This window comes from Amblyomma maculatum, chromosome 9 (genome assembly GCF_055883805.1).
Source record: "Amblyomma maculatum isolate TAMU_Amacu chromosome 9, ASM5588380v1, whole genome shotgun sequence".
NCBI classification, from domain to species: domain Eukaryota; kingdom Metazoa; phylum Arthropoda; class Arachnida; order Ixodida; family Ixodidae; genus Amblyomma; species Amblyomma maculatum.
In genome coordinates this window covers 38,975,547-39,002,384 of record NC_139352.1, presented here as the reverse complement: position 1 = coordinate 39,002,384, position 26,838 = coordinate 38,975,547, and the positions used below count along the sequence as shown (strand labels likewise).

At 45.9% G+C, this 26,838-nt stretch overlaps 1 protein-coding gene across 3 annotated transcripts in view; it reads left to right on the top strand.

Annotated features, from left to right (window-relative positions):
- The window catches only part of LOC146178883 (uncharacterized), a 168,116-nt gene that overhangs the window by 115,682 nt on the left and 25,596 nt on the right, over positions 1–26,838 (top strand). For all 3 annotated transcript variants that reach the window (XM_084578616.1, XM_084578618.1, XM_084578617.1), the window contains 12 exons: positions 5,707–5,907; positions 7,854–8,039; positions 9,467–9,597; positions 11,653–11,936; positions 15,086–15,414; positions 17,880–18,263; positions 19,011–19,055; positions 20,345–20,485; positions 21,096–21,188; positions 22,662–22,799; positions 22,887–22,947; positions 23,405–23,456. In XM_084578616.1, coding sequence (XP_084434742.1) covers positions 5,707–5,907; positions 7,854–8,039; positions 9,467–9,597; positions 11,653–11,936; positions 15,086–15,414; positions 17,880–18,263; positions 19,011–19,055; positions 20,345–20,485; positions 21,096–21,188; positions 22,662–22,799; positions 22,887–22,947; positions 23,405–23,456 — 2,045 coding nt within the window. The remainder of the gene's footprint in view (positions 1–5,706; positions 5,908–7,853; positions 8,040–9,466; positions 9,598–11,652; positions 11,937–15,085; positions 15,415–17,879; positions 18,264–19,010; positions 19,056–20,344; positions 20,486–21,095; positions 21,189–22,661; positions 22,800–22,886; positions 22,948–23,404; positions 23,457–26,838) is intronic.

The window sequence follows — 26,838 nt, the reverse complement described above, 5'->3', positions numbered from 1 at the left end:
GCAGAGGTTGCAGTGAACATTTTTTGGGCAAGAATATTGCGAAGCCAAATTCGGTTATGGTGGCTACAGGATTAGGCAGATTAGTAGACAACGCTTTAATGAATTCCCTCACAGTGCTACACATACGAGGACATTAATTGATGCCTCGTGGCGCGCGGGCCGGCCTGGTGCGGCTCCCCCTCCTCTTCCTCGCGCGCAAGGTCTTCTTGAAGTTGCACGCGTGGCCTGTGCCGGGTGCAGTAACGATTTAATATATAACACCCAAGGAGTGCTGAAAAGAAGAGGACTTGAGATTTATGCCGAAAACGCTCGAAAACAGGCGCGAATCTTACACACACATTTATAGTGCTTAAAACAGAGAACATTACAAATGTTGTCGTTCGGACACGATCATAATGAGGAGTAAAAATACCAAACAGCGTACCTTCAGTAAAGATCCCGCTTTTGAGTATCTTTCGAAAACACGCTGTGAACGCCGTTAGGCCCCACCTTGCATCTGAGAAGACTTTCGAAAACGTATTTTTTACGCTTGAACCTCCCTCCCTCCCCCCCCCCCCCTTTTTTTTTTAATCTCGACCTTACCGCACCCATAATAAATCGCAAGCAGCCGCATACCGCGCATGAACTGGTCGCCTACGCTGTATCTGGGAAGGCAGTTCCGCATTTGTATAGAGGGAAACTGGGAGCGCATGACCGCCGTACTTTCGGAACCGAAATGGTCTAATAGAAACGGTGATTACCTTGGTCAAGGAGTTGGTGGATGGTCTATTTTACAAGTACTAATTGCTCCTCGCAGTCGATTTGGGCGACAGCTTCACGCGCATTCTTCTGAGCCTCTATATCCATCTCCGACGCAGGGGGGGGAGTATCTGGGCGAGCCTTCTCATCAAGCATGCCGGAATGAGGTGGGCGGGAGGGGGTGCGGTTGGGGGCAGTCCTGACCTCTTTTTTTTTTTTTCCTGGCGTATGTGAGATAGGGGTGGGGGAATCATTTTTAATCAGAGCAGGAACATTTGATGAACTAGCGACTGCTCGTGTTCTTTTCGTACCGTCAATCATGCAGTAAAGATTATTCCGTGGTCCCTTTGAAGTGATAAACAAAAAAAGCTCGTTGGAAGACCAGTGAGTAGAGTGCTTTGCGTGGTAAAACATTCTCTCATCCGCCTTATTAAGAGCTCCCGAAGGAAGCATTTTGCGGCGCTAACCCTCCTTCGATTTCGTTGATCAACGCATTTCCTGACAACCTTGGTTTGTTCCAGAGGACAGCCGTGTATTACTGAGTAAACTCGGGGTCCAAAAAAACATTGGTGTTTGTTTGCTTCCGTTTCTTTTTTTTTTTTTTTTTTTCGTGTCGCAATTCGGCATAATAGCGGAGCCCTCAGAGGTGGTCTATTTTCACAGATTCAAAACCAGCCCTGCAAGCCTTAAAACAGCACTTCGCCGTGGAGCCCATGCAGAACTCATTGCGGAAATATGCAAATTCATCACTACGCAATTAATGGAGGACATGACATCATCTTCCAATGGCTTCCTGCACACATTGGGCACTTCTTCATGCATGCCGGCTATCAGTCACAAGACTGCACTGTGGCCCCGAACGGCGAAGCGGCGTCGAGGCCGAACTCTGTGCCTAGGCGCATGATCGGTCACGACAGCCACTCCGCCTTTGCCGAGACATACGAGAACGTGCAGATATGGGCGCGGCTTTCGAAGAGGCCCTCTGGTCCAGCACGCGCGCTTCGAGGCGAGTCGAACACGGTGAAACGTTTGGGCGCCACGTTTTGGCGCCCAAACTTGTTGCTGCGCGATTGGTTCTTTGGTCTGACCCCAAAAGATCCATATTGGAATAGGCCAACATATCGGTGCGATGGCCCATTAAAGACGGGCATACGCATTGTGATGGAGCGCATGTCACATCGTTTGCTGCGGCGTGAAAGTTTTAAGGCGATAGCCTTTAATGGCCCATGTTCTCGGCCACTATTGTGTCCGTTCGTCCGTCCGTCCGTCCGTCCGTGTGTCAACGCTTTCGTTACGTGGGAGGCTGTAGCTGGCAGCTGACATAGCCGGGCACTAACTGGACGTAGAGTTTCCTTGCATTACGTTTGGCAGGAGCTGCCGACTCGGGCCTCTCCTTTCATATGGGAGGGTGATATCAGAACCAGCCTGCCAAGACTCCTGCATATTCACGTTATTCCTATGCCACGCAGGTACGTTCATACGGCTCATTTAAAGCGGGGCTTTATATGTTGACTGGTAGCTTACGCTGCATTATACCGATCCAGGCTTCCGTGCGGCACCCTTCCATTTGGCGCTTCCTCGAATGCAGCACCACGCAGCATACAGAAGCAGACTCAGTACAGCAGGCATCAGCGGCGTTTCAAATTGGTTTACAGGAAAGAAAAGGCGCAGTATTTGTCACACTTTTCCCCGGACACCTTAACCGTGCCGTAAGGAAGAGGAGGAAGGTGGGAGTGAAAACAGAAAGAGGTGCCCTAGGAGGGCTTCGAACCATCGCGCGATAGAGGCTTTCGCCTCATCGCAATTTAATGATCCGAAGTTGTTGTTGTTGTTGTTGTGGCTGTAGGAAGAAGGAAAAGAAAATGCACGGGCCTGCTACTGGCTCTGTAGCTGAGCCACCTCCACTGCCTCGTGCGGACATAAGAGAATATATAGAAGAAACGAAAAAGAAGAGGGCGAGAAAGACGCGCGCCGCAACAACCGTCGACTACCACCGAAGCAGTGGCGGGTGCAATGACGGCCTACAACAGATAAACATTCGGTGGCTGGCTAGCCCCCGCCGCAAGCGGCGTTGACCTACCCTCTCCGCCCCGTAGGGCCAGGAACAGCCACCCTTCACCCCGAAGTGCCTCCTAGAATTTTTCGCTAGGTCATCCTTTGCACGCAAACATCGGGGTAGCACGTGCACGTGGTGTCTCTATTGAGGCAAATTCCACTTGTTCTGCTTGGCTGCAACGCTCACGTGGACCGGTTTGGTCCATTTGCGATGCGGGGCCGCGGGATCGCAACTTGTGTGCCAAGCTTGTGCCGCGCGGAGCGTGTCCAAGGAAGCTCTTCGGCGTCCGTCGCGCCGCATGCCAATGGGATTATTAAAGAAATTGCGCTTCACTTTCGGAACGGCCAAAACGGCGAGAAAGCAACAGAGCTTATCTCTTGGCGGTCTGTAGCTCTGAAGCAGATGGCGCGTGCTTTGCATTTCCCGGTCTGACCTGCACTTCTCGTTTTGCAGTCTGCGCCGCCAAGAAGAAGAAAAGTTTTCTTTTTGCTTCCGTTTTTGAAAACTTTTGCGAGAACCTACGTGTATGTAATTAGCGCGGCTTGCAAAGGCTGATTGTGCGGCTCGACGTGATAATCCGCTGGATCAGCCGCTATATACGAAGCTCATAGAAGCACAGTAGCTGCAAAGAAAAAAGAAAAGGCAAGTTATATCAAATAAGATGATCAGACACCTTGCACCACCAGAATAGAGCTAATATAGCTTCAGTGACACCGAGTAGGTTCTGCACCCGTTGCACCTTCTGATAGTGCGCGAGAGGAAAACAAGGAACGAATGTTTTTATACGGACGTGCGGGTGAAATATCTTTTTAGAGCGCAGCTCTTTGAGGCCCGTTCCTGGGCTTCGCGTCGTCGTCGTCGCCGTCGGCGTTGTCCCGCGTAACCAGCCCCACTTTCACTCCCACATTTCTTCCTTCTCTTACGGCGCGGGGCAGGTGTCCACAGAAACAAGTGCGTCAGATACTGCGCCTTTCCAATCCTGTGAACCAATTATGAAAGGCACGCTTCAGAGCTCAAGTGGAAGACGTGACCACACATGGTACACACTGCAAAGATAATTCATGAATAATGCGAGCGCCCACAGCGAAGTGCAGGGTAACGTGCAGTAACCGAGAATTCACACTCACAGAGAAAAGCATCTTATTTTCGCAACTACATCAAGTTCACCACGGTAAAAAAAAAAAAAAAAAGAAAAAAAGAAACTTCGCTAGAATGTCTCGAATGGTGGTGCAGTGGTAAGACTCCCGACTACTGTGCCGGAGTTCCCGGGTTCGAACCCGACCGCGGCGGCTGCGTTTCGATGGAGGCGAAACGAAGTGGCGTCCGTGTGCTGTGCGATGTCAGCGCACGTTAAAGATCCCCAGGTGGTCTAAATTACTCCGTAGCCCTCCACTACGGCTCTTCTTTCTCTCTTTCCACTTTCATTCCCACCTTCCTCCCTTCCCTTACGGCGCGGTTCGGGTGTCCACAGAGCAAGTGTGACAGTTACTGCGCCTTTCCCTTCCTGTGAACCAATTTAACTTAACATCGTTTCAGCATTAATGGCACCCTGTTCCTGGGTTGGGTTTCGCGTCGTCGGCGTCGCCGCTCCGCAGCTGGGCTTGCACTCTCTCTCCCCTCTTTCCCTCTCTCTCCTCCTTCCTCAGTGGCGGCGACTGCGCGTGTTCTCCGGTTGCTGCGCGAGATCCTGCCACACCTTTCGCCGCGCGTTTTTTGTTTTTTTCTAGTAGCATTTTTTGAATTATTGCTTTGCCTGTTTTATATTAGTAAAATTTATGGCCGCGTGAAATTCGCCTATGATCACTAAACAATTTATAATTGCATTCCACACAGTTTCGGTTTCAGTTTTCCCAAACGAAGGTTTGCACCACGTGGTTTCGACGTCACAAACCCTTAGGCCGGCGCCCGAGGGAGCGACTGCGTGTAGTCGCAGCTCCATTCAAAATCAAACTCAGTTTCACTTCCTCTTTCCTCCGGACCTTCCTTCCCTGCGGTGCGGTGTTTACGCTAGCGGTTGCGTGCGCTTTGTTTTACGCCGCCTGTGAATGTTGCTCTCTCCCTGCCTCACGGGCGCGTAGACTCGTGCAGTGTTTGTCTTCCGAGGCGAGACATATTTCCAGACGGCAGCGGAAGCGTGGGAAAACCGGCACCACAATGTCCCAAGACACCGCTGTTGGTTCAAGTCATGGGTTATGTAGTCGATCCCGTGACCTGCGCATCGGGGTCTGGGGTAGCCAGCTAGCGTAAGAAATGTCCTAGTGCTGCAATGCCGATGTCACTGCACCCCAATCCTGAGCGCCAAAACAATCCACGCTTGATGACGTAAGGACATCTTTAAGCATGTACTTTTGTTGGCCTCTCATTAAAGAAAAAAAAAAATACTCCGTTTGGATTTGCTGTATTGGAAGCAACTGGGACAAATTGGAAGCACTTTCATTTGGTTATGACTGGGTCTAAAAAGAAAGCAATTGAGTCCAAATGGACTTGCTAGTTAGAATAAACTGGACTTTGCTGGGACCTATTGGAAAATCATTGCCTCCAATTAGAATTAGGTCATGGCTGAAACTGAATGAGACCTTCCTGACTTGCCAGTTGCATTCCAATTGGTTCCAGTAGTGTCATGCTTAACTGGCCCTATTTTAGTTATCATTTAGCTCACGCTGCTGCAAAGATGCAGGATTGAAGTGCCCCAGAGAGGGTTTGTTCAGAGACATGGCTTGGATCATGCAGCATTGCATTTGTCAAAGACAGATATAAATACAAATGAGTCTAGCCATGTGTGCACATAAGCTGCAATTGGAAATGAACTGCACAGTGCTGTAATGATTATCATGATCACCTAGATCATGCGGGGAGGCAGGATTGATGTGCTGCATATAGTGAAAACAGACTTTGGCTTGTCCCCCTACCAGGAGCTTCTGGACCTGGTTTCTGGCCTCCAGTCAGCTATGGCTGAGGAGCAGCGGCGCTTCGATGCCCTGGGGCTCCAGCTGCAAAGGCTGGGTGCACAGGGTGGTGACCCCGAGGAGCAGCGGGCGCTGTCGGCAGCCCTATGCGCCTCGCAGCTTCGTCTCGCACGGCTCTGCACCCGTAATATGCGTTGTTTTGCGCAGGTATGGGCACCTTCTTTGCACTTGCAGCACTGTGGGGGTATCTCGGATTGCAAATGATACAGTTCAGTTTGTCTTTCAAGCAGTTTAGCAGTATTCGATGCATAAATGTGTGGGTTGTTTTAGGAACAGCTGAGCACTGTTAATGTCAAGGTTTTTGACATGCGGTCAAATTCTGACAATTGCAATTCACGGGGGAAGCAAAACTAAAAAAATATTTAATGAGACTTTCAGCCAAAGTGGTTGCGACCAAGAAACTACTGTCAAGGTTTTTGACACTGTGTCAAATTCTGACAATTACATTTCAGGAAGGATGCAAAATTAGAAAAAAAAAATGACTTTCAGCTAAAATGATTGTGACCAATAAACTACTGCTGTATTTTGCTGGTAACCATGCTGGAGGCAAAAATTGTACGCATATAGTAGTTTCCGATACATGCCACTGTTGATTCAGTGCTGCACCCAAGGTGGCTTCGAAACGTTATAATAGTGTTAATTTTTCCCAACATTTCCTGCACTTTGCAAGTGACTGTAAAATTGTGCTGTTCTTTGTCACTGTTGGTAGAATGAATACTGAAGCACTATAATAGTGCATGACTAATGCATACAACTCATAATCTAACATTTGAAGCAGTAACATGTTTGTGAGGAAATACTTAAGCCAAGCTGGCCTTCCAAAGTGTAAGGGAAGTATTCAGCCTTGTTATTTAACTATTTCGATGTACCTTTTGTATCTCAAGATTCTGAGGGGTAATTTCCATGAGAAGGCAGATGTAGTAGCAGCGGCAGCATGCAGTGAGGTTGAGTGTAGTTTCTTCAGGGATAGGTTTGCAAGGCAGCAATAATGGGGGGTCAGTAGGAGAGGCCATTGTTGTGCACCGGACACCACTGGATTGATAACGATTACGGGAAGCTTCTCTCGCAAAACTTGTGCGTTAGGTGTGCGGTCTGGGCCAAGTGCAGTTACGAGGTTTAAGTGCAAATTTCTGCCAGTGGAAAGCCACCAGTAGTTTAGAAGTGCAGAAAATGTTCTAGTGCACGGGGTTTAAATATTATCATCCTGTGGATTACTATGTCCACCGCAGGATGAAAAGATTTCTCATATTCCTCCAATTAACCCTATCCTCTACCAGCTGTGACCCCCTTATCTCCACTGATACCCTTGTCTCATCCATCCACCTGACTCAATATGTTCTATAGAAAGTGATAGTTAAGCAGTGGAGTTTTCTCCGGATGTGAAGGTACATTGTCGGCTCTGTTTGTCGCAATTAGGCTATACTTCAGACCTGGTGCTTTATTACCATCAGTAATATGGCGTTAATGTAACAGTTTGAAAGGCCGCATTTTCTAAGAATTCCGTCACCAGCTTTGTGCCATTGTGAGCAAATAGTCACGAGCATGCCTCCGACAGGCACTGATTGTTTGGCGGGCTGTGTGATATCACGAGACCACATGACATGACATTAGAACCAGCTAGGTTTCGATTAATTTGTGATACCCTATGCAAACAGAGAATAAGCTAATTTGAACAGGCAAAAGGATAACAAGATATAAAATATACATAAGAATAAAAACACAATGCAGCTAATTGATGGCATTGTTTTACTGGGGCATGACCACTGATCAATTTCTTGTACTTTATAATGGGACAGGATCTGTTACAATCACTGAACATGGGGACAATTCAATCCAGTCTTCATGATTTAAAAAAAAAAACAACTATGAGCACATTTATTGCCTTAGTCTGCCTCCTAGGCAACCATTATTGTTTGAGCAAAATGCTTTGGTTTTGACTTTAATGTTTGCTACAGTGAGGTTTCAGTTAGCTTTTTGTTGGTTTCATTTGTGTTTCACCATTTCCGTTTGGTGTTTTCCTTAGGATGCTAGCTGTCTTGTCTCTCCTTCTTTGCATATGCATAACCTACCTGTCTCCTGCTTGACGATTGCAGCAAGCCATCCAGAAGAAAGAAGGTGAATCTCGGCCCAGCGGAAGCAATGCCGTCAGCACCCGGAGTGCGCCCAGCGGTAGCAACAAGCGCCTGCAAAGAGAGCCATTTCGGGACCAGGCCTCCACCGAACTGTCCAGCTCGCCCCTCATCCGGCAGAATCTCCTCGACATTTCAGACTTTGATGAGGTACGCTCATAGTTGGAGAGTGCACTGCTTCCAATTCTTTTGAGTACCTAGATTGCATCACTATACGGCTGACCAACCCTGCTTTGAGTGAATTTTAAAATCTTTCGATTTGAGGTGGTAGTTGTAGCGGGCTGAATAACTGGCTTTGCTTTCAAACTGTACAGAATGCGCCAGGAAAGAAAAGTTTGTACCTTGTACGGCTACTGATTGTTATAATTTGCAAGACTACTCGTCACGTCACTGAATCTCATTCGAACTGTATAGAGAAGATGAGCACGTTGGAGTACCTTGTTTGTCTGAGTGTGCTGTAGGCAGTTGGACGCAATACTTGTTTTCTTGCCTGCAACTGTGACTGCGTGTGTTAGAGCTGTCAGTTCTTTGCAGAATGCCTGTTGGAGATATCCTTGCTTCTGCATTGAATGCACTCGCAAAGATTCACTGGGACTCCACTCAGTTTACTTACACTAGGCTCAGGGCAAAATTATGCCATGGAGATTTAACTAAGTTGTTGGTTAAGTTACGAAAGTTTTGTTACGAAAGGCATTGAAGTCGTTCATATAGATGCCTCACTGACTAGTGGCCGCCAAGTTCATAGGAGGCTGGAGATTTTTTCTTCCAGCCTGCCGCTTTTTCTACTGCTTTTTAGGACACCTCATGGGCAAAGAGAAGCTTGTGTGTTCCCGTGCTTACTCGGAGACAGTGGATGGTCCTTGTTCTTGTAGAACGAAATGCTTTATATCTGCGCACTGCTTAGCCATGGGTGACATTTGGCTCCTAAAGTGGCGTGCAACAAAACAGTACAGAAATTTCTTCCATTACACTGAACTATTATTTACTCGAGCATAAAGCGAGGGCTCGACGTTTTGGGCGCAAAATGGAGTTAAAAACAAACGTCATGTTCGTAGTGTCAGGACTGGCCTTGTAGCACATAAAAAAAGCCTGGAAGAAAAAGAAAAAAATGAAATGAAACACGAGGAACGAGGCTGCAATATAGGGGTGTATATTTGTGATGAAATGCACCATATCTCAAAGAATGGCTTTTCACGTGCCTTTCAAGAAACATTATCAGATAAGACTGGTATGGCGATAAGCACTGGAGTCTGGCACACCGTACGTCATTGCATTTATTCTTCGCAACAGAGGCCTCGTTGCAAAAGCAAAACTTCTCCGATTCTCTGAACGAATCTAACACATGGCAAGACATGCCTGTCGAATGTCTGTGGCTGTCCTCGGTGACATATACATGAATGGCCATCTTACTCGAGGCGTACTGGTAGTAAACTTTATTGCCTCAGAAGTGACTGTGGTTATGATGGTCATACCACATCTCTAAAAGCATGCTTGCATTGAGGGTGCTGAAAGTAAACACTGGGAGAGACTGGCCGATAAGGTCTTGCTTCTCTGTGCTCACACCACATCATTCGCAGGTGGAAGCGGCCTTCTCTTCGATGATGGAGGATGGTTCGTCCTCCCAAGAGGTCCTCTCCACACCGTTTGCTACTCCGAGTGAAAATCACATCGACAATGATTATGACCCGAAGGACTTTGTTGTCCACAGGTGAGCTTCCTTTTTGACATGCTACACTTGTAGGAGGAGGGGGGTAAAGGGGGGTAGAGGGGGGCGGGGGTAGGGGGTAGCCATATTCAACAACAAAAACAAATCGGTTTTCTGTGCAGCATACGCATTCAGAAAACAGCCTTCTTGCTTTACACGTGGTTCATATAAATGCTGTTTATTACTATCAGCCGCAATATTTTCCTGTCTGTCCAGTGGTCCAGCAATTCTGACTGAAATACACAGCTGGGGAAAACATGCTTGTTTAAAGGAGCAAGTTGCTAGACAACAGCAGTTGTCGAGTGGTGTAAACTTGATTAATTGAATCATCTGGATTTCTTGAAACAAAGCACCTGGTAATGAGCAAAGTTCTGCCTCGGTTTTGACACGCTTGAAAGCAAGCTAGCACGCCAAATGATGTGACTATGTATATAAAGCACCGGCTTAAGTTAACATGATTGTCTGCCGTAAATTGCAGTGACACAGCAAATGTGGTCTGTACACATTTGGCGGGACACCTTTTCATATTGCACACACCATCTTGCTCACCTTGATTTTAGCTGCCTCTTTCTCACTGTCTACACAGTGGCCATTGGGTATAAAGCTGAGCCTTGAAGCAGCAGGCTTCGTTGTGGTGGAATTCAAACACAACCATGTTTTTAGCTTTCATAAGTTTCTGTCAGTATGTGGGAAAAAAGAAAACTATAACTCACATTATTGCACAAAAAGAACAGGAATAATTTCGTATTAGTGCATGGTGTAAAGGCACCCTGATGATGAATTGAAGCCTGCCTGTATTGATAGGTTTTAGCATTCTTATGTCAAAGGCACCACTATTGATGAACATCGGATCTTTAAACGTTTGGAAAGATCGAAAAATTGGAAAACTTTACTAGCGGTTCAACCTGGCTAAGCAAGAAAAAACATGTTTAGCTTTTTTTAAGTAAGTTTTGGTTCATTTAGGTTTACTTTGCCACGCCTTGGTATGTTTACCCAAAATTTTGTTCATTTAACTTCTACTTCTTGCTGCACGTCAATAACGAAGCGACTGGCTAGGGGAGGAATCGAAGCGTGCTTTGTGTAGAACTTAATCACATGATGTTGATGTGTCATGTGGTTGTAATTGTTGTTATGGCAACATAAACAATGAGGCTATTTCATCAGGAGGGCAAGCTTTATCACGCTTGCTGTAAAGGTCGAGAGTAAAGTCAAGGGCAAGGTTAGAATTTAGCGTCAGGAGTCACACGATCATTTTATTAGCAGGAAAAAAGCCTAATTAAGGCCTTTAGGAGCACTTTTGTCGAAGGAAATGAAATGACGACATCCAAAGCATGGCATAAAAAACTGGTAGCTTATATTGCGTAATGACACTAGCTACTGAGACGACGTAGTGGCCTAATTGATTTGAATGCTGATCTCTTTATCGTGGCCTAGGTTTGAAACCCACTGGCCGCAAGTTTATTTTCCGAGCTGTTGCTTTAGTAAGGCTTCTCGGACATCTCAGCAAAATCCAACAATGCGATAGTAATGCTTTTTCGTTAATGCAGATGTTGTCATGACTGGTTGATTGCGCAAGTTAACAGTAGTGCGTCGACACTGTCATTGACCACACAGCGGTGGTCACGGAATCCCTCTCTCAGAACTGGCAGGCATCACTAGCTTTAAAAGTGTTAGAAAACTATTTAAAAGCATTTTCGTCCGAATAAATGCAACTTTTGCTGTCAGAGAGCAGGCATTGGCACACCCACAAACGACCGAAGCGTTTGATTAAAAACAAGTATTGGAGCTCTCCTCAGTGGCGTGCACATCTCTGAATGATGAATGTAGGTAGACTCCAAAAAAAAAAGAAAACGGAAAAGGGCGTTTGGTTTTAATATGAGAGGCTTGTTCATTGGCATCTTTTTCACCAGATGGCAAATTTTTTTTCCCATTTTTTTTCTTATTTTTTATTTTTTTGCTCAGCGTGTACCTTTCAGGCTTTTTGGCATGGTTATAAACGACCAGATGAGTTTTTGTCCAACTCTGGACTTCATTCACGCGTCACTCTTTTGGGGGCAGAAACACGTTCATGGTGACGGAGGACTACCACTCGGAGGATTCGACGCTTGCCGGCAGCAGCCCTCAGCCACTGGTGCGCGAGGCCTCGAGTGACATGTCGGATGATGATGAGGGTGACTACCACCTGCGCTACGAGGAGGACGAGGAGGAGATGCAGCAGCGCGGAGGCGGTGGCTACGACTCGCGGCACCACTATGCCTTCTACCCAGAGGAGACCGAGCTCGAGGTGATCCCGGAGGAGGACGAGGACCATGCCAGCAACTCGGATTGCTCCGACCCCATGGGTGGGTGGGCCTGATTTTTAGTTCATCATATATATTGTGTGTAGTAATAAATGGTAATCGTGTTAGGATAAAGCCACGTGGTTCAGATTAAAATAAATTAATAGTGTCTTGATTGTTGTTATGATCGAAGAATTGAATATTGTTTATATATATTGATTATTCTTATCAATTGTTTTAAGCTGTGGAGCAAAAATAGACAAAAAAGACTGGATGGGCTGTTGCGTGTTTATGTAGTTGGAACTAGTGTCGGATACAGCTCATGAAAAAGGCAGCAGATCCCTCTCAAAAGTGGCTGTTCAGGCAGTGGTGTCTACCGACCCTCGTGACTTTGTGGTTGATTAATCACGAGAAGACATGGAGAAATTTCATTCACCTGGCACATCCTGTGTGGTCCCTCGAGCCAGTCTAAGGGGAATATTCACGAGAATCAGTTGACGCCACTGGCTGCAAGGAGATCCGTTAAAGGGCAACTCTGGAGGTTCTTCGACACTCGCATATTCTAGTAAAAATTTTTCTGTAGGATTTCCTCTCTGCTCTGATGCAATTTATTATATTTGGGCACCGGGTGATGATTCATTTGTGCACGATTCGATTTTAAAACCTGCAGTTTTCGTAGCCTCAGTTCAGACAACTCCTGAGGGCAACGCTGTGTTTGTGATGTCACAAACATTATACCCGCTTTACTGCCCCTCTCCTCATGTGATCACAAAATTTTCAGGCCGGTATTAGGCTACCTCGGACATTTTATGTACTGTGCCATGATTTCCATACTTTATTTCCACCATCTAAAATACGTACGAGTTTTTTAAATACTGTATGTGACGTCGCTGTTTCATCAACTGGAACGTCGTGTTGTGGCCAAGAAACCAGTTTCGGTTTCGATTTGCTGTTCTTTCCTTTTAAAAATATTTCCACTTTGAGTTATAGAAAACTGTTTTTTATATTGGAGTCGGGACGCACTGAGGAACATAATGCAATCAAAAACAGAAAATGAAGAAACCACTGGGGTTGCCCTTTAATTACTGCATGTGCACCGTGGCCACCTGTATTGTGGCACTAGACAAAAGATGTCTGTGACGTTGCCTCACCTCCTACTGGTGCTAATTTCTATCGTAAGGCATTTGTGGACCTTCCTGAAAGACTGCAGACACCAAATTCTGGTTGTATATATATTTTTTTGTTAATGATTCTGAAGACTTTACTGTGCATGTGGTATTTGCCAACAACCGCTAACTAATTTATAATTTGTTTTGCTTCAATTTCAACAGCTCAGCAATGGCTGTGATGTCTAATTTGCATGTAGGTCACGTGAGGGATGATCAAAACTGGTATAATCGCTTCTTTGTCGTTTTGATTTACTGCAATGACAAAACGAGCCTGCCTTAAGAGTTAGTATTCCAGCGAGTAAGGAATTTGTCTCTATTCTCTTTTATGCATCACGAAGCACATTACAAGCACTTTCATTATAGGTCATTCTTCTACAGCTTTTGTAGCAAAGCACTGTTTTAACATTCTGCATTGTGTAGTTTCAGTACTTGTGCATGTTTCCACCTTTTTTTTTTTTCATCCTCGTCTGTTTAAGTCGTATTCTTAACTATTACTAGGTGCTTTCTCAGGTTGTGCCATCTAATTGACTGCTTGTGTTCACGTTGCGTCCGTATATTTCCTACGTGTGGCATGTGTAATACGTGAACTTATGGACACAGTGTAATCAGGCACGTGTTGACCACACGTGACAGTGCACTTACCATGTTTACTCTAATCTAGGCTGGCCACGATTCTAAGCCGAGATCCGAAAGTTGAAGTCCACAGAAAAAAAAAAAAAAAAGACTTACCTTGATTGTAGACTGAACGAAAAAAGCAATCTTGAACAAGCACATCACGCAAGCAACATTTATTTACGTTAACCGGCTCGCGCTTGCTCGACTTCACCTTCGCTGACTTCTTTATCGCTGGCCTCCTCGTAGAGTACACCCTCTTCAGTGTCATTAAGTGCATTAGGAATGCAAAATTCGCAGAATGCGCACACAACCAAGCTTTACAGGATATCATCGCAGGCTGCAGATATCTCACTGGCTAAGACTCCTAGCGATGCGCGCTTTATGCGACCTGTTGGTGTAAGCTTGCACTCTTCACCAAGGCAGCCCAGCTAGTAATCGTGAAGCCGATCCTTAAATGGCTTGTTGAGGCATATACCTAGAGGCTGTAAGTGGTCTGTTGTGCCACCAGGTATGAAGAACTCGCGGAATGTAATCGGGGTATACACAAGCACACACGAAGAGAACAAGGCCAAAATGGCAGCCAATGCTCGTGTGTGCTTTGACTGGCATCGGCTATGGCTTGTCTTTTATTGACGTTGCGGGGGGGGCCACCTGCGTGCTGCCTTTTTTTATGTATTTTGTGATTGCGAGACATCGAAATGAAATCGTAGAATCTACGCCAACCTCAGCGTTTTACATCTTGTTTTCTTAAAAAGCTATCGGCCTAGATTCGAATAAACACAGTAGGTCACAGGGTGTTACCAGTTTCATAACGCCTGGTGTGAACCACGTGATAAGTTGAATACGATATTTTACAATCAGCTAGCAGTTGCCGAAAGTTTGGCATTGAGCAAAAGGTGGTGTGCACATTCATAGCGTTGAGCAGGTGTTGAAACTTGTCATTGTGAGCAGGGTTTGCCAAATTCCTCGTCTTTGCTGAGCTGTCCAGATATGACGGCCCGCGAAACAAGATTATGTTCATTAAGTGTACTTTTAATTTTATTTCTTTTTGAAAGAGCTGTTCGCTGAATATATTGTAGACAAAAAATGGCGTGAGAACAACACATGTACACATCCTGTCGGCCTGAAAGGAAGCACAGAAGAAGGCAGTTGAAATGGGCAGTGAGCCACGAATATTTTACCAGAGGCAGATGGACTACAGTTAAACCTCGTTAATATTGAAATAGAGAGAACTTGAACTCTGGCCGGAGACTTGGAACAGGGCAGAAAAGGAATTGGTCACTAATCCCGCATTTCTCCTGGAATTAGGGTAAACCTCTGAAATTACTTTTTTGTTTTTCTTAGCTTATAAATCCTCTTTGTTAAATGCTGTAGAGTAGCGTCACCCATCAAAATGCTCTGTGCTGGCCACCTTGACTCTGAACGCAGGTGAGCGCAGTCGGATGACCGAGCATGACTCTGGTGTGACCGACGAGCAGCACAGCAGTGGGAGTGACGATGATCAGAGGCACAGCAAGCGTTCCGAGGACACTGACAGTGGCCTCCACTCTCTTCCCTGGGCACGGGAGTGTGACTCGTCTCGGGGAAGTCCCGAGAACAGCCCCGACACGAAGGAACGACACGAGCCAAAGCCCGAGCCAAAACCAGAGCCAAAACCAGAGTCAAAACCAGAGCCGCGGCAAGGGTCCAGGCACTCGAGTGACGTTCCACGGGCCACGGTTTCGATTCAGTGCAATGGTCCGGATTCCCTTCGCAATGTAAGTACCTTTTATTTCCCATTGAGTAATGCCTGTTGAAGGGTGGGGATGCCTAACTAGGCAGAGGAATACAGTAAAAGCTCGTTAATTTGAACTTCATGGGAGCAGAACAAGTTAATTATCCAACGTTTCAATTATCAAATGGCCTCAAAAAACTGACAAGAGCTCTCGTTACAGTCAGTTCAACTGGTGACAAATTGGGCAGTACCCATCTGCCATTTAGATGAGAACAGCATGCCAGAGGCTATTTTTCGTATCCCCATCAATTCATTGTCGCATGCACATTGTTGGGAGCGTCAAAATAGCGTCAGAACAGTGTCGGAACAGAGACAAAATAGCCTCAAAACAGTGTCAAAATAGCGTCAAAGCAGCATCAAAACAGTGTCAGAACAGAAGTGCTCGAAAATAGTAAGGGCCTCCCCGGCGTTTTTCATGGTGTGACGGTGCCTCCCACAAGCAGCTTGTATCGCGTGTGAGGCGTCAGTGGATGATGCAATGAATGGCATGCGATGAGCACATATTTTCGGAGCAACGCTAGAACCACGCAGACAGAGGTGCAGAAAATGCTCGGTACCGCCAATCATTACGCTTGTCTAAGACTTCGCGCAACTGAGGTCGGTTAGTTGACTGATGCGCGGCCATAGCCAAAGTCGTCTCGGGCAGGCACGAATGGCGCGCTGTTCGTAAAAGCGAAATCGAAACTGGTTAGTCGGCCCGGCCTGTTATTAGAGAAGAGCCCTGCTGTGTTTTGTCACGCTTGCCATTTCGCCCGTGTCAGAGATCCACTGTCAGTTTAGCAACATACTTTTCATGTCTCGGGAGTGCTATTTTGACGAATACTTACTTTACCAGTCGTACCTCGATGTGGCGCTGTGGCGCAACCGGTGTGAGATTCGTAATGGGCGTCCGACACCGTAGCCGTATACGGACATTGGCCGGCACCATGCAAGCAGCAAGACATATCTGTGTTTTGAATGAAGTGGGGTTGAATTTACGAGGGTTTTTTTTTCATAGAAGTGTACGTTTAAAAAAGTTCTATAATTCGAATGTGAGTCCGTTATACTGTGGATAATTTGAGCTACACACCGTCACGTCTGGGTGCGAGGGCGGCCTGGTAGTTCGAATTATTCGCAGCAGAATGGACTCATGTTCAAATTACCGGACTTTTTCAATCATACACTTCTACAGAGCTTGGCCAGGCCAAGTAGTGTAGTTTGAATTATCGAGGTTTGAATCAAGCTTTTGCTTTATTATGTCTGGCTTCTTAGTGGTGTAACTGTGTGATGGCTCTGGGGAGGGGTAAGACGTCTGACCACTGAGCAAGGCTCAACTTAAAGATCGGTGTAAATGACCGAGCTTGCCCATAAATATGCTAACATCTTTTGGGGCTCTTGATTGATGTGAGTGATTAGAAATATTTGTATGGGCAGTTCAGTGTTGACCAACCAGGCCATACTCCAAGTTGCAGCAATTAAGCAGAAAATTGAAAGGGGAATGAGCTGCTCATTATGATACAATTTTAAAGGAGCCCACAGTCTAGAAGTACAAGGTGAACATAGGGGATAATTTTTTTTTTTTTTTGTAGTTCATATTGACAAGAATTTGTCCTGTGACGATTTTAGGGGGGAAAAAGAATATTAAATGCAAAGCGGACCGTCGCAGCTGTTCAGGTTAGTGTAGATGCAAGAGGATACTGGGGAGGAGTCTTTGACCAGCAGTGGGCCTAGTATTCAGGATGGTGGCAATGGTGACCATTCATTTCTTGTGCAGTGTACGTAAACGCCATGTAACCTTTAGGCACCTCGTCTGTTGAAAGCTTAGAGTACCATTCTTGTGAGAATGAAGTGATTAGGAACTGTGAGCAATGAGGCACCTTAGCAGTGGTGGCACTGCTGGCTCAGTCATATGTTGCGATATATAGGTGGTAAAATGGGACGCTGATACAGGTCACTTGATTTTGGGAGTTTTGTTGTTGTACCGGTATAGATCTCATCAGTTGTGTCGGCAGCCACTGTCAAATTGTAGGTGTTAGCTATTTAAAGAGGAGCCAGGCTTGTGTCCTTAGGCGAGAATGCAGTTGCAAGCATAACTTTGTGGAACAGCTTCACAAACTCGCTTGAATGTCTTGCAGGTATTTGGACATCCAAGAGAGTTTCAGTGCTGAAGAGACTGTGCAGATCAGGTGGAAAAGCCATTGCAGGAAGCAAAGTTGATATTGCTGTGTGTGCCGTGTAGATCGCTGTATGGGGCCATGCAACTTGGCCAAGGTTCTTGGAGGCACCATACATCCTTCTGATACCAGAGGAGCAGTCCAGGGCTCATTCGGGCAAAACAAACAAAAAAAAAGACTCAGTGTTCAGCTACAGTTTGATGGCATCTTTTTACAGACAGGTGTGAATTTTCTATCTTTGCGTCGTCGTTTGCATACAGAAGGTGAAAGTGTAGTTTGTGACTTCTGTACTCAGGTGCTGTCGGCACAGCAGAGTGATGCCTCGTCACCGCGCGGCCCCGAGCTCCTCAAGGGAAGCCGGCTGGCTGAACTCATCAAAAGCTTCGAGCAAGTTTCGGTCGCCGCCAGTAATCAGTCGCCTTCTCCATCGTTACGTACCACGACATCCTTCACCACCTCGCCAGCCTCCTTGTCTCCCGTTGCGTCTGCGACAGTGACCGTGACCACGAGGCCACGACCAGCAGAAGCTGTTACCACAGTAGTAGTCAACCATGCCACTGTGAGCAGCTCCCCATTGCACACGACAAATGGGGGCCTCGACCGCACACCGAGGGTGCCCGTTGACCCTTCTGTTGATGAGGAGCTTTTGCCGCGGAGCTCGACTCTCATGTGGGACCCTGTGAGTGCAAAGAGGTGCTCAACCTTGGCGCGAGTGTTAGCCCAACTGTTGTGTTTTCACCAAGTAGCACACATGACAAGAGAGTACGACATATGCCTGGGTTTATTCAGACAGCGCTGTCTGGCACATGAAGAATAACAACCAAGAGCAGGGCAGCTGCTTTTATAGCCACTATCACCTGACCCTTGACATCACACAAACATGCTGTGAGAGCAATGACACAACACAGCCAAGTAAACACCAGTTTGTTTGTCAGAAATACAGTTGGCACCAGTCGAGTTCAGATTGGTTCTGGTTATATTTTTGTTCATTCCAATTCTTGGTGCTGTATAAACAACACACTAAGGAAAGGGGAGGAGATACAGGCATGTTGTTCATGCGGTACCTTGTCTAAAATTTAGTGTGCAGAACAGAAGAGTAGCCTGGCAATATATGCTACTGAAGTTCTCTCTTGATTTAGCCATTTTTAGAAGATACCCTAGATGGAGTAGATTCGAGGAAGTGAGTGCAGTTTTTGCTTGCTAAAAGTTTCTTTGCAGTTTTTTGCTACACTTACATTTTCAGAGCAGTCAGAATTCCATTCCGGGACAGAGAAATCTAGTGGGCACCTCGTTAAATGCACAGTCACACTTGGTCAAGTCCTCGCATGAGATGTGGGCTGTTTGTCAGCCAGTGTTGCTTGTATTTCCTTTTGCATATTTACTCTAGTTTCTTTTTTATTCCTGATGCAGCTGTTTTGTATTGCAGACTGATCTTCTGAGGGAACTGTACAGAATTGAAATGCCTCAGCTGGTAAGTGTGACATAGTCCAGATACCAAGTGTACAGTTTTTTCCTTGCCTGTAAATGCATTTTTGCCCGACTAACTAAGAAGATGTAGTATAAGTAAAATATGATATGAGAAGTGTGATGATGAAGTGAGCACGTAGGGTGTGTGTGTACGTGGGCAAGAAAGAGCCTGCCCTGGTGACATGGTGGGGTTAATGGTTTATGGCGTTGTTCGTGGTGTGATGCTTGAGTTGCACGAGATGCTGCAGATATTCAGATTTTGTTGCGAAAACCTCTTGCCAAACGCTCAGCATCTGCTGGAGTCACCTTCGGTAGAAGTCCGCCTGATTAAGGCAGAACAGTGAGAGCAAATCAAGCTACGTTCTCTATGAAAGATGGCTTTGATTCTTTGGGATCAATTAAGAATTTTTGGGGGGGTTCTCTTGAATGGCAATGGCCAGTCATTAAGCGTGGTGCTCTGTCTGTCAGTCAGTCATGTGGGACGTGCTATGGGTTTGCATAGTTTGTACTATCCCCAGCATCCTGTTGGTGTAGATGTGACTTAAACGGGCAGAGGTTTCGAGCAAAACCCTCGCGCTCATATTTTATCACTTCCCATTGTCAGTGCTGTCTGCCATGCATAGTCCATGTTGTGTATCTGGAAGATGCTTTCAACGCTTGTCCTGTTATGCGCTGTTTTGTCACAAGTGAATAACCACACTGCTGTCCTGGCTTTCTGGAATAATTGTGAAATAAAATATGGTAGCCTTTATTCGAACTTCGTGCCAGTTGTTTGAAAAGTCTTCTAAAATTTCGAAAATATATTTTGATTAATTTGGAATATCTGTGTACATGTGTGCACATGTGCACACTAGCAATTCATTCAGTGAAGTTGATAAAGTGAGACACACTGAGTTCTGAATGGGGTCATCTATATTGTTGCTTCAGGATAGGAAAGATGAAGCAGCTAATTAAGGAAAAAATTTTGCTGGTGTTCTTTTCTGGGTTTTTATTTTACGTCTAACCATACTTAGTTATGAAGGCATCCTGCTGCTAGCAGTGCTCGTATCCATAGCAACAACTGTCCTTTTTAGGAGCGCACCCCACTGATAACCTTTCCCAGTTGGCATTAAAACTCCCTTGGATGTCGTGCCGACTTCTTAGACGTCTGCAGGATGTCCATTTGAGTTTAAATGCACATCGGGTTCGCTGATGTCACTTGGGTTGAGGAGCTCATTAGCAAAAGAGAACAAAGATGAAGGAAGCTGGGTGGAAAGGACACTGGAAAGACCAGGCGTATGACACACAATGCAGGGCTCTCGGGACTGTGGTGCATGCATCAATCGCGAGGGCTACCTGGATGTGATGCCCTCCAATCGCAAGAAGGCTACCTACTGGAATCCCTGGCGGCGGCGGTATCTGCGGCTGCATGATGGCATCCTCTCCTGCCTCGAGGCAAGTTGGGCAACCATCCGCATATCCTATGGTCGCCCACCAATTTTTCAGACACCCTTCGTGACCAGTTAATTAAAATTTAATGGGTAGGAAAGGCAGAGTAAACACTACAGCTGCCCACATAACCACTTGGCAAAAAGTAAAACACGTTTGCTGTTGGCTCATACTGTTGGAATGTCTGTTAGGCCTTTCCATGTCGCTGCATCCCGAAAACACATCTTTTGCTACCGTTTTACTGTTTTCCACTCATTTTATATGTTCACATCATTTTCTTTTGTCTGTATTCATTTTATATGCCTCACTGCTTCATCAAATCTGCATGAGTTTTGGCACAAAACTGCTGGTTACAATTTGCACCCAACATTGGTTGGAAGCCGAACTGTCATCATATGTAAGCTCATGCAACACGTAAGCGGGTCACACTGCAGTCATAGGAGTGGATATTATACTATCACATTGTCTCACGTAATGAGAAATTAAGGGTCCCCCTTTGGGGGCAATTTTTCTGCACTTGACTGTTGTTGTCATATGCCCTCGGGCATGATACCAACGTCAACATATGAATCAATGGCCCTCTTTTTTTCTCATCTTTTCGCCCTTGCAAGCACAGAGTGAGAAGTCTACGAAGCCGCTGGTGAAAATGCAGCTTCTGGGCGGCCAGGTCGATACCCTCGAGAATCACATGATTGGCATCGACGACCGGGTGAGTGGTTTCACAGCCGTCTGGAATGTACAACTGGCAGGCCACTTTTTTTATTCGGCCTGGCCTGCGTGCTTCTATAGCACTAACCATGGCTGCTCCTTTGTATGGTAGCAGAGGTGCCTCTCGCATGGGGAGCCACTTTGCAGACCCATAATAATAATAATAATAATAATAATAATAATAATAATAATAATAATAATAATAATAATAATAATATTTGGGTTGGTTTGTTTGCGGGATTTAATGTCCCAAAGCGACCCAGGCGATGAGAGATGCCGTAATGGAGGATTTCGACCACCTGGGGTCCTTTAACGTGCGCTGATATCGCACGAGCGCCTTGCTTTTCGCCTCCATTGAACAGCGGCTGCCGAGGCCGGGATTCGATCCCACGCCCTTGGGCACAGTAGCCGAGCGCCCTAACCACTCTGCCACTACGGCGGGACAATAATAATAATAATAATAATAATAATAATAATAATAATAATAATAATAATTGGTTCACAGGAAGGGAAAGGCACAGTATGTGTCATACTTGTCTCTGTGGACACCTGAACCATGTGTAAGGGAAGGGAGGAAGGTGTGAGATAAAGTGGAAAGAGAGAAAGTGGAGCCATACGCCTGGGGATCTTTAACGTGCGCTGACATCGCGCAGCACACGGACGCCACTTCGTTTCGCCTCCATCAAAACACAGCCGCCACGGTCGGGATCGAACATGAGTACTCCAGCACAGTAGTCGGGCGTCTTACCGCTGCACCACTGCGGCGGGGCCATAGGAAGCGTTTTTTGGCTGTTGGCGAATGCTGCAGAAGGACACGTGCCGCACCTTTTCTTCATACATTTCTCCTGCCGCAGTTAACGTCCAAAATGCAAGGGAGTGCATTTATGCTGGCTACGAGTCCTTCCCTTGGTTTTGTTTTCTGCTGCTTCGTGCACATTTCTCTTTTTTTTTTTTGTCTGTTCTACAAGCAGAGGAAGTGGCAGACCAGCAATGAGAAGCTGACTGCAAGTTTTTAAGATGTTAAAAAATTATCCAGGAAAAAGAAGTATACTATATCGAACGATTTGAAGACGAGGGCGAAGTGGGGCCAGTTGGGCCAATAGGTTAGTTATTGATGGAAACAACCGAACAGTGTCAATGGGCGAGGTGGAAGATAGCATGCGTCTTAGTTCTTCTCTTATTCTGTCCTATCTGTCAAGATTCTTAGGCTGTTTGCAGTCACAGTGTGCAGCGTCGCCTACGCGTAACATTGTACAGCCGACACAACTGCATAGGGGATCTACTGGAGTATTTGCCTACAATATCTGCAGCCTTGTGAATTCTCTGTGTGTTGGAACAGTGAAGCTCCTCTTTATTGCTACGCGCACTTGCTGCTGGTTTATCAAAGAGGACCTAATTTTCATATTGCAACAGCCGCTGTGCTTGTCGGCTGCGCATGGGGGAGTGTCACAGTTTGCCGTTTGTCGCTGTGCAGAAGGGCCACTACGTTGCTGTCAAGTGCGGCTCGCTGGTGGAGTGCCAGGCCTGGCTGGAGGCCCTCCAGTCTCACTGCCAGCAGGACCCTCAGCGCAGCTTCGTCCAACCCGTGGAACGGCCCCTCCCCTGCAACAAGGTGAGGGCGGACACCCTGGTCGTAGATTGAGTGGTCTGGTCCATGGCGGCAGCTTCTGATCTGTGGCATTTCTTCTCTCTCTTGCAGCGGGTCGTCATAGTGGACCTGGGTGGATGTTCAGTCAGGGCTGGGATCCTTATGGAACAGCGTGAGTGGTATACTGTTCCTCTTCCCCTGGCGGCTGTCCGTGTTCACTTCTCTGTGGTTGACGGAGGCAGGGGCCATCTTGGTGTCTGCGGCCAAACAGCCAAGATGTGAACCAGCTGTCAAAAAGTTCTCTAACTTTGAGGCCAGTTAGTGCGCTTATGTAATGACTGCTCAAGGGCCAGCTCATTTTCTGCGGGTCTCAGAATAATCAATGGGTTACACCCACAGCGAGATCACCCACTAGACTTCTGAGCTGCAAAGAAAAGTCAACTGCTTAACCACACTGAGAACTCACTGCTGCTTGTGCGAAAAAGTCTGCACGTAATTATATGCCGGGGCTTCTCACTGAATATTGAAAGATCTTTGTTATCACTTTGCAGAGGAAAATGAGGGGCCTTAGCCATTGTGATCTTTGCAACCGCGTATTCACCATGTGTCACTTGTGTTTCCTCTCGCAGCCACTCTGCCCACGGTCTACTTCCCGGCGGTGTGCAGCACCGATCGAACCACGTGAGTGCCACACTTGATTTCCCCTTTCACCGTACATTTTGACGTGCCGTACTCGAGGAGAACTGGATATGAAAAAATTGGGGCAGCGAAGAAGAGATCAGTTTGGGCCTCTTCTTCTACCTCCCAAGCCCTGCTCTGTTTTTATGGTGGGCCAAGATTGGCATCAAGCTTTGAAGGAACTAGAGTGAATATTTTATTCACGCATGGGGAGGGCTGTTCATAGTTAGGTTGAGAACACGTGAACAACTGGTATACATGCTATTATGTACTGGGCAGTGCAGCGTTATGCTGCACTGCCCGCCAGTTTATTTACCTTAAAACTTTGTGTGAGGATGTTACGAGTGACACACATGTATCACAACGCACAGTGAAAAATTGAGTACGCCTTGCTCTGCTTTCTAACATTTTGGCAAAAATACTTGCCCAGACCAGGACAAGTCTCCTTGTAATAAGGGAGTAATTACTCGTTGTCATCCACCCAAGCGCAGCCATACGCCTAAAAAGAAAAACTTTCATTGTAGCCGTATGGCTGCGCTTGGGTGGATGACAATGAGTAATTACTCCCTTATTACAAATCTACTCTACCTTGGGGGATTCCCCTAAATATTTGACCAGCAAGTCCCCCTGTCGAAATGTTGGTGAGTAGACTAAGCGCGACCCATATTTATTCTGTGTTGTGTTCTGCAAGAATCATTCCATCTTCCTGCCCCATCTGTGCACCATGATGGATCACCTGCTTGGGTGACTCTAGAGCGTAGAGTGTACCTGTAGGTAAAAATGCATTTCAAAAGGACATGAGAGGTCACCTTTGTTGGGTCAAGGGCCATTGGCTAACAGGCCATACCATTTCCCGTGTTTAATGCCATTTCCTGTTCAAAAATTTAATCATTAGCAAACAAGTAAATGCTGTAACACACACTAATGCATTAGTGATTAACGCGTTTTGAAAGTAGAACCTTATGATAGCTTCAGGCCCGTTATGTTGGCTCGGGGCGTTAGGCTGCCCATTCGAAGGCGGCAAGATCTGTCTACAGCCGCTGCACTTTGCTGGAGCCAAAATGCAAAGACATGAACTGTACAACGCCGGCACGTGTTAAAAAACTCCAGCTGGTCGAAATAACTCGGACCTGTCCAAGTGGCACTTTTTGTAGCGAAGGCTACACTGTGGTAGATTTTCAAGCTGTCGCCGTGGCACCGTGAAGACGAAGAAGTAAAAGAAGATGAAGAAGTAAAAGAAGAAGGAAAAGAAAATGTAGAAGGAGAGAGAGAAGAAGAAAAATGAAAAGGAGGAAAAAAGGAGAAAAAGGAGAAGTAAAAAAAAAAGACTAAGAAGTAAATAAAATAAGAAAAAAAAGAAAAAGAAAACAGGCGAAGAAGAAAAAGGAGGAAAAGAAGTAAAATAAGAAGGAAAAGAAAAGGAAGAAAAATGAGAAGTAAAAAAAAAAAAGAACAAAAAAGAAAGACGAAGAAGTAAATAAAAGAAGAAAAGAAGAAAACAGGCGAAGGAGAAAACGAAGAAGACAGATAACTCGGTAGTTGGTAGGGGCTAGGACAGAAGGTTCGTTCGAATGTTGTGACGGTGGTGTGCCCCGGAGTTCGACATAGAAACGGTGTCATACCAATGGAAGTCTTCTACACCCGAATGAGGATGGTCAGTGACGAGAGACAAGGGGCGCTCATACGTGAATTGATTCCCCTAGGCTATAAATAAACCTGAAACCTTAGCGTAAAGTACTATGCCTAAAAGCCATGTCTTTACTTTGAAGCCAAGCCTAAGCGTAGCCATGGAGATTGCTTTTGCGGAACTCCAGGTTTTACCACAAGCTAATCCACAGCTAATTTTTATGGTCTGTGTGCCGATTGGGAAGCGGCGATATCGACTGTGCATGGTGCAAAAAGCAGGGACAAGACAGGCCTGCCTTTCAAAGACAAGGGAAAGGGTACTGTATAAAAAAAAGAAATAGCACTCAAGGGGTTATCTGTCGCAGCAGTGCAAATGAGTTGTATGCAAAGCCTTGGTGCTGGCTAAAGACAAAGCACGAAGGGAGATTAGTATTAGCTCTCTTAAATTAAAGGAGATTAGTATTAGGGAGATTAGCTGCTTTGCTTGAGATTTGTATATTGAGGCACATTCCCCATGGTTAGGTGCAGCTTAATTCTTTTATACATTGACAACAAACACCTCTGCTAATTAGATCAACACCGGTATGACACAGTTTGCTTTGGTCGTTGCTTTTAACACTTCATGTGGCTGTCGCTTGGTTTTGCTCTTAGACTCCCAATTGCTTTTACGCCCCTTTACTAAACAGAACTTTGTGAAGGCAAGGGGACAAGAAGGCATGGATACACATACACAAAGCGCAGCCTTCTTGCCTTCTTGTCCTGTTGCCTTCGCGCAGTTCTGTTTTGTTATAACCATGAACCGACTAGCCCAACATCACGCCCCTTTACTGTTGGTTGTTTTCGTTTTCATTTGTTTTTGTTTGTGTCACTTTGCCTTTGCCTTGTTTCTCTCCTTTAGATCTGCTGTTGTTTGGATCTGTTTGAGACGTTCTCTTCACTTCTTTCTTGATTTAAAGGTCCCACCTCTGATGTTACGTTCACTTTGTTATTTTGCGCTCATAGTAAGTTTTATTTGGCCATCATCTTTAGCTCTTTGTTATGTCACCTGGCTTCATGATGGCTTAGTAGGGTGGTGTGGGTAATCAAATAAAGTGTCATTTTTAGTTTTCTTTTAGCAGTAGACTCTTGTGGATTGGGACGTAGATGAATGAATAAAGCTAGCCACTTTGTTGCCATTAGGCTCTAGCCTACGTTCTTGCGAGAGATTTTACAGGAAACAAGTGGGCCTTAGGAGAGAAAAGTAAGGGCAAGTGCGAAGTTCCAATTGATTTTTAAGTTACTTGGTGCTGTGGAAGGCAACAAAAAAAAAGTGTTCGGAATGCAGCCTAGACTGCCTCCGTTTGCAGGCTTAATGCTGTCATTGAAGTGGCCAGAGTGGAAGATAAAAGGGTGCGCAACTTCTTGAATTGGAAGGTTTCTCCAAGCCTTGAAAGCAGTTCGTTTAGCTGTGCTCAAAATATTTCAGGAGGTTGGAGTGGTTCAGGAGGGTAGTCTTTTGGCTACCTACTGTGTTTGACGTTTCAGCTGAGGCCATAATTATTTCTATCAGGAATCGAATGAGTCTCATTCGAACCGATCAGAGCACAGTTATTGATTTGGAATCAATTGGAAACCGTTCGGAGCCAGTTGAATCGAATTGGCCTTTTTTGACTGGGTTGATGACCATGGGTTTGCTGATTGATGCCATATGATGCAAAATTAGAATTTAGGAATTTGAAATAAAATGAGCACATGCTTTTCTGTGCTGAACGATTACAAC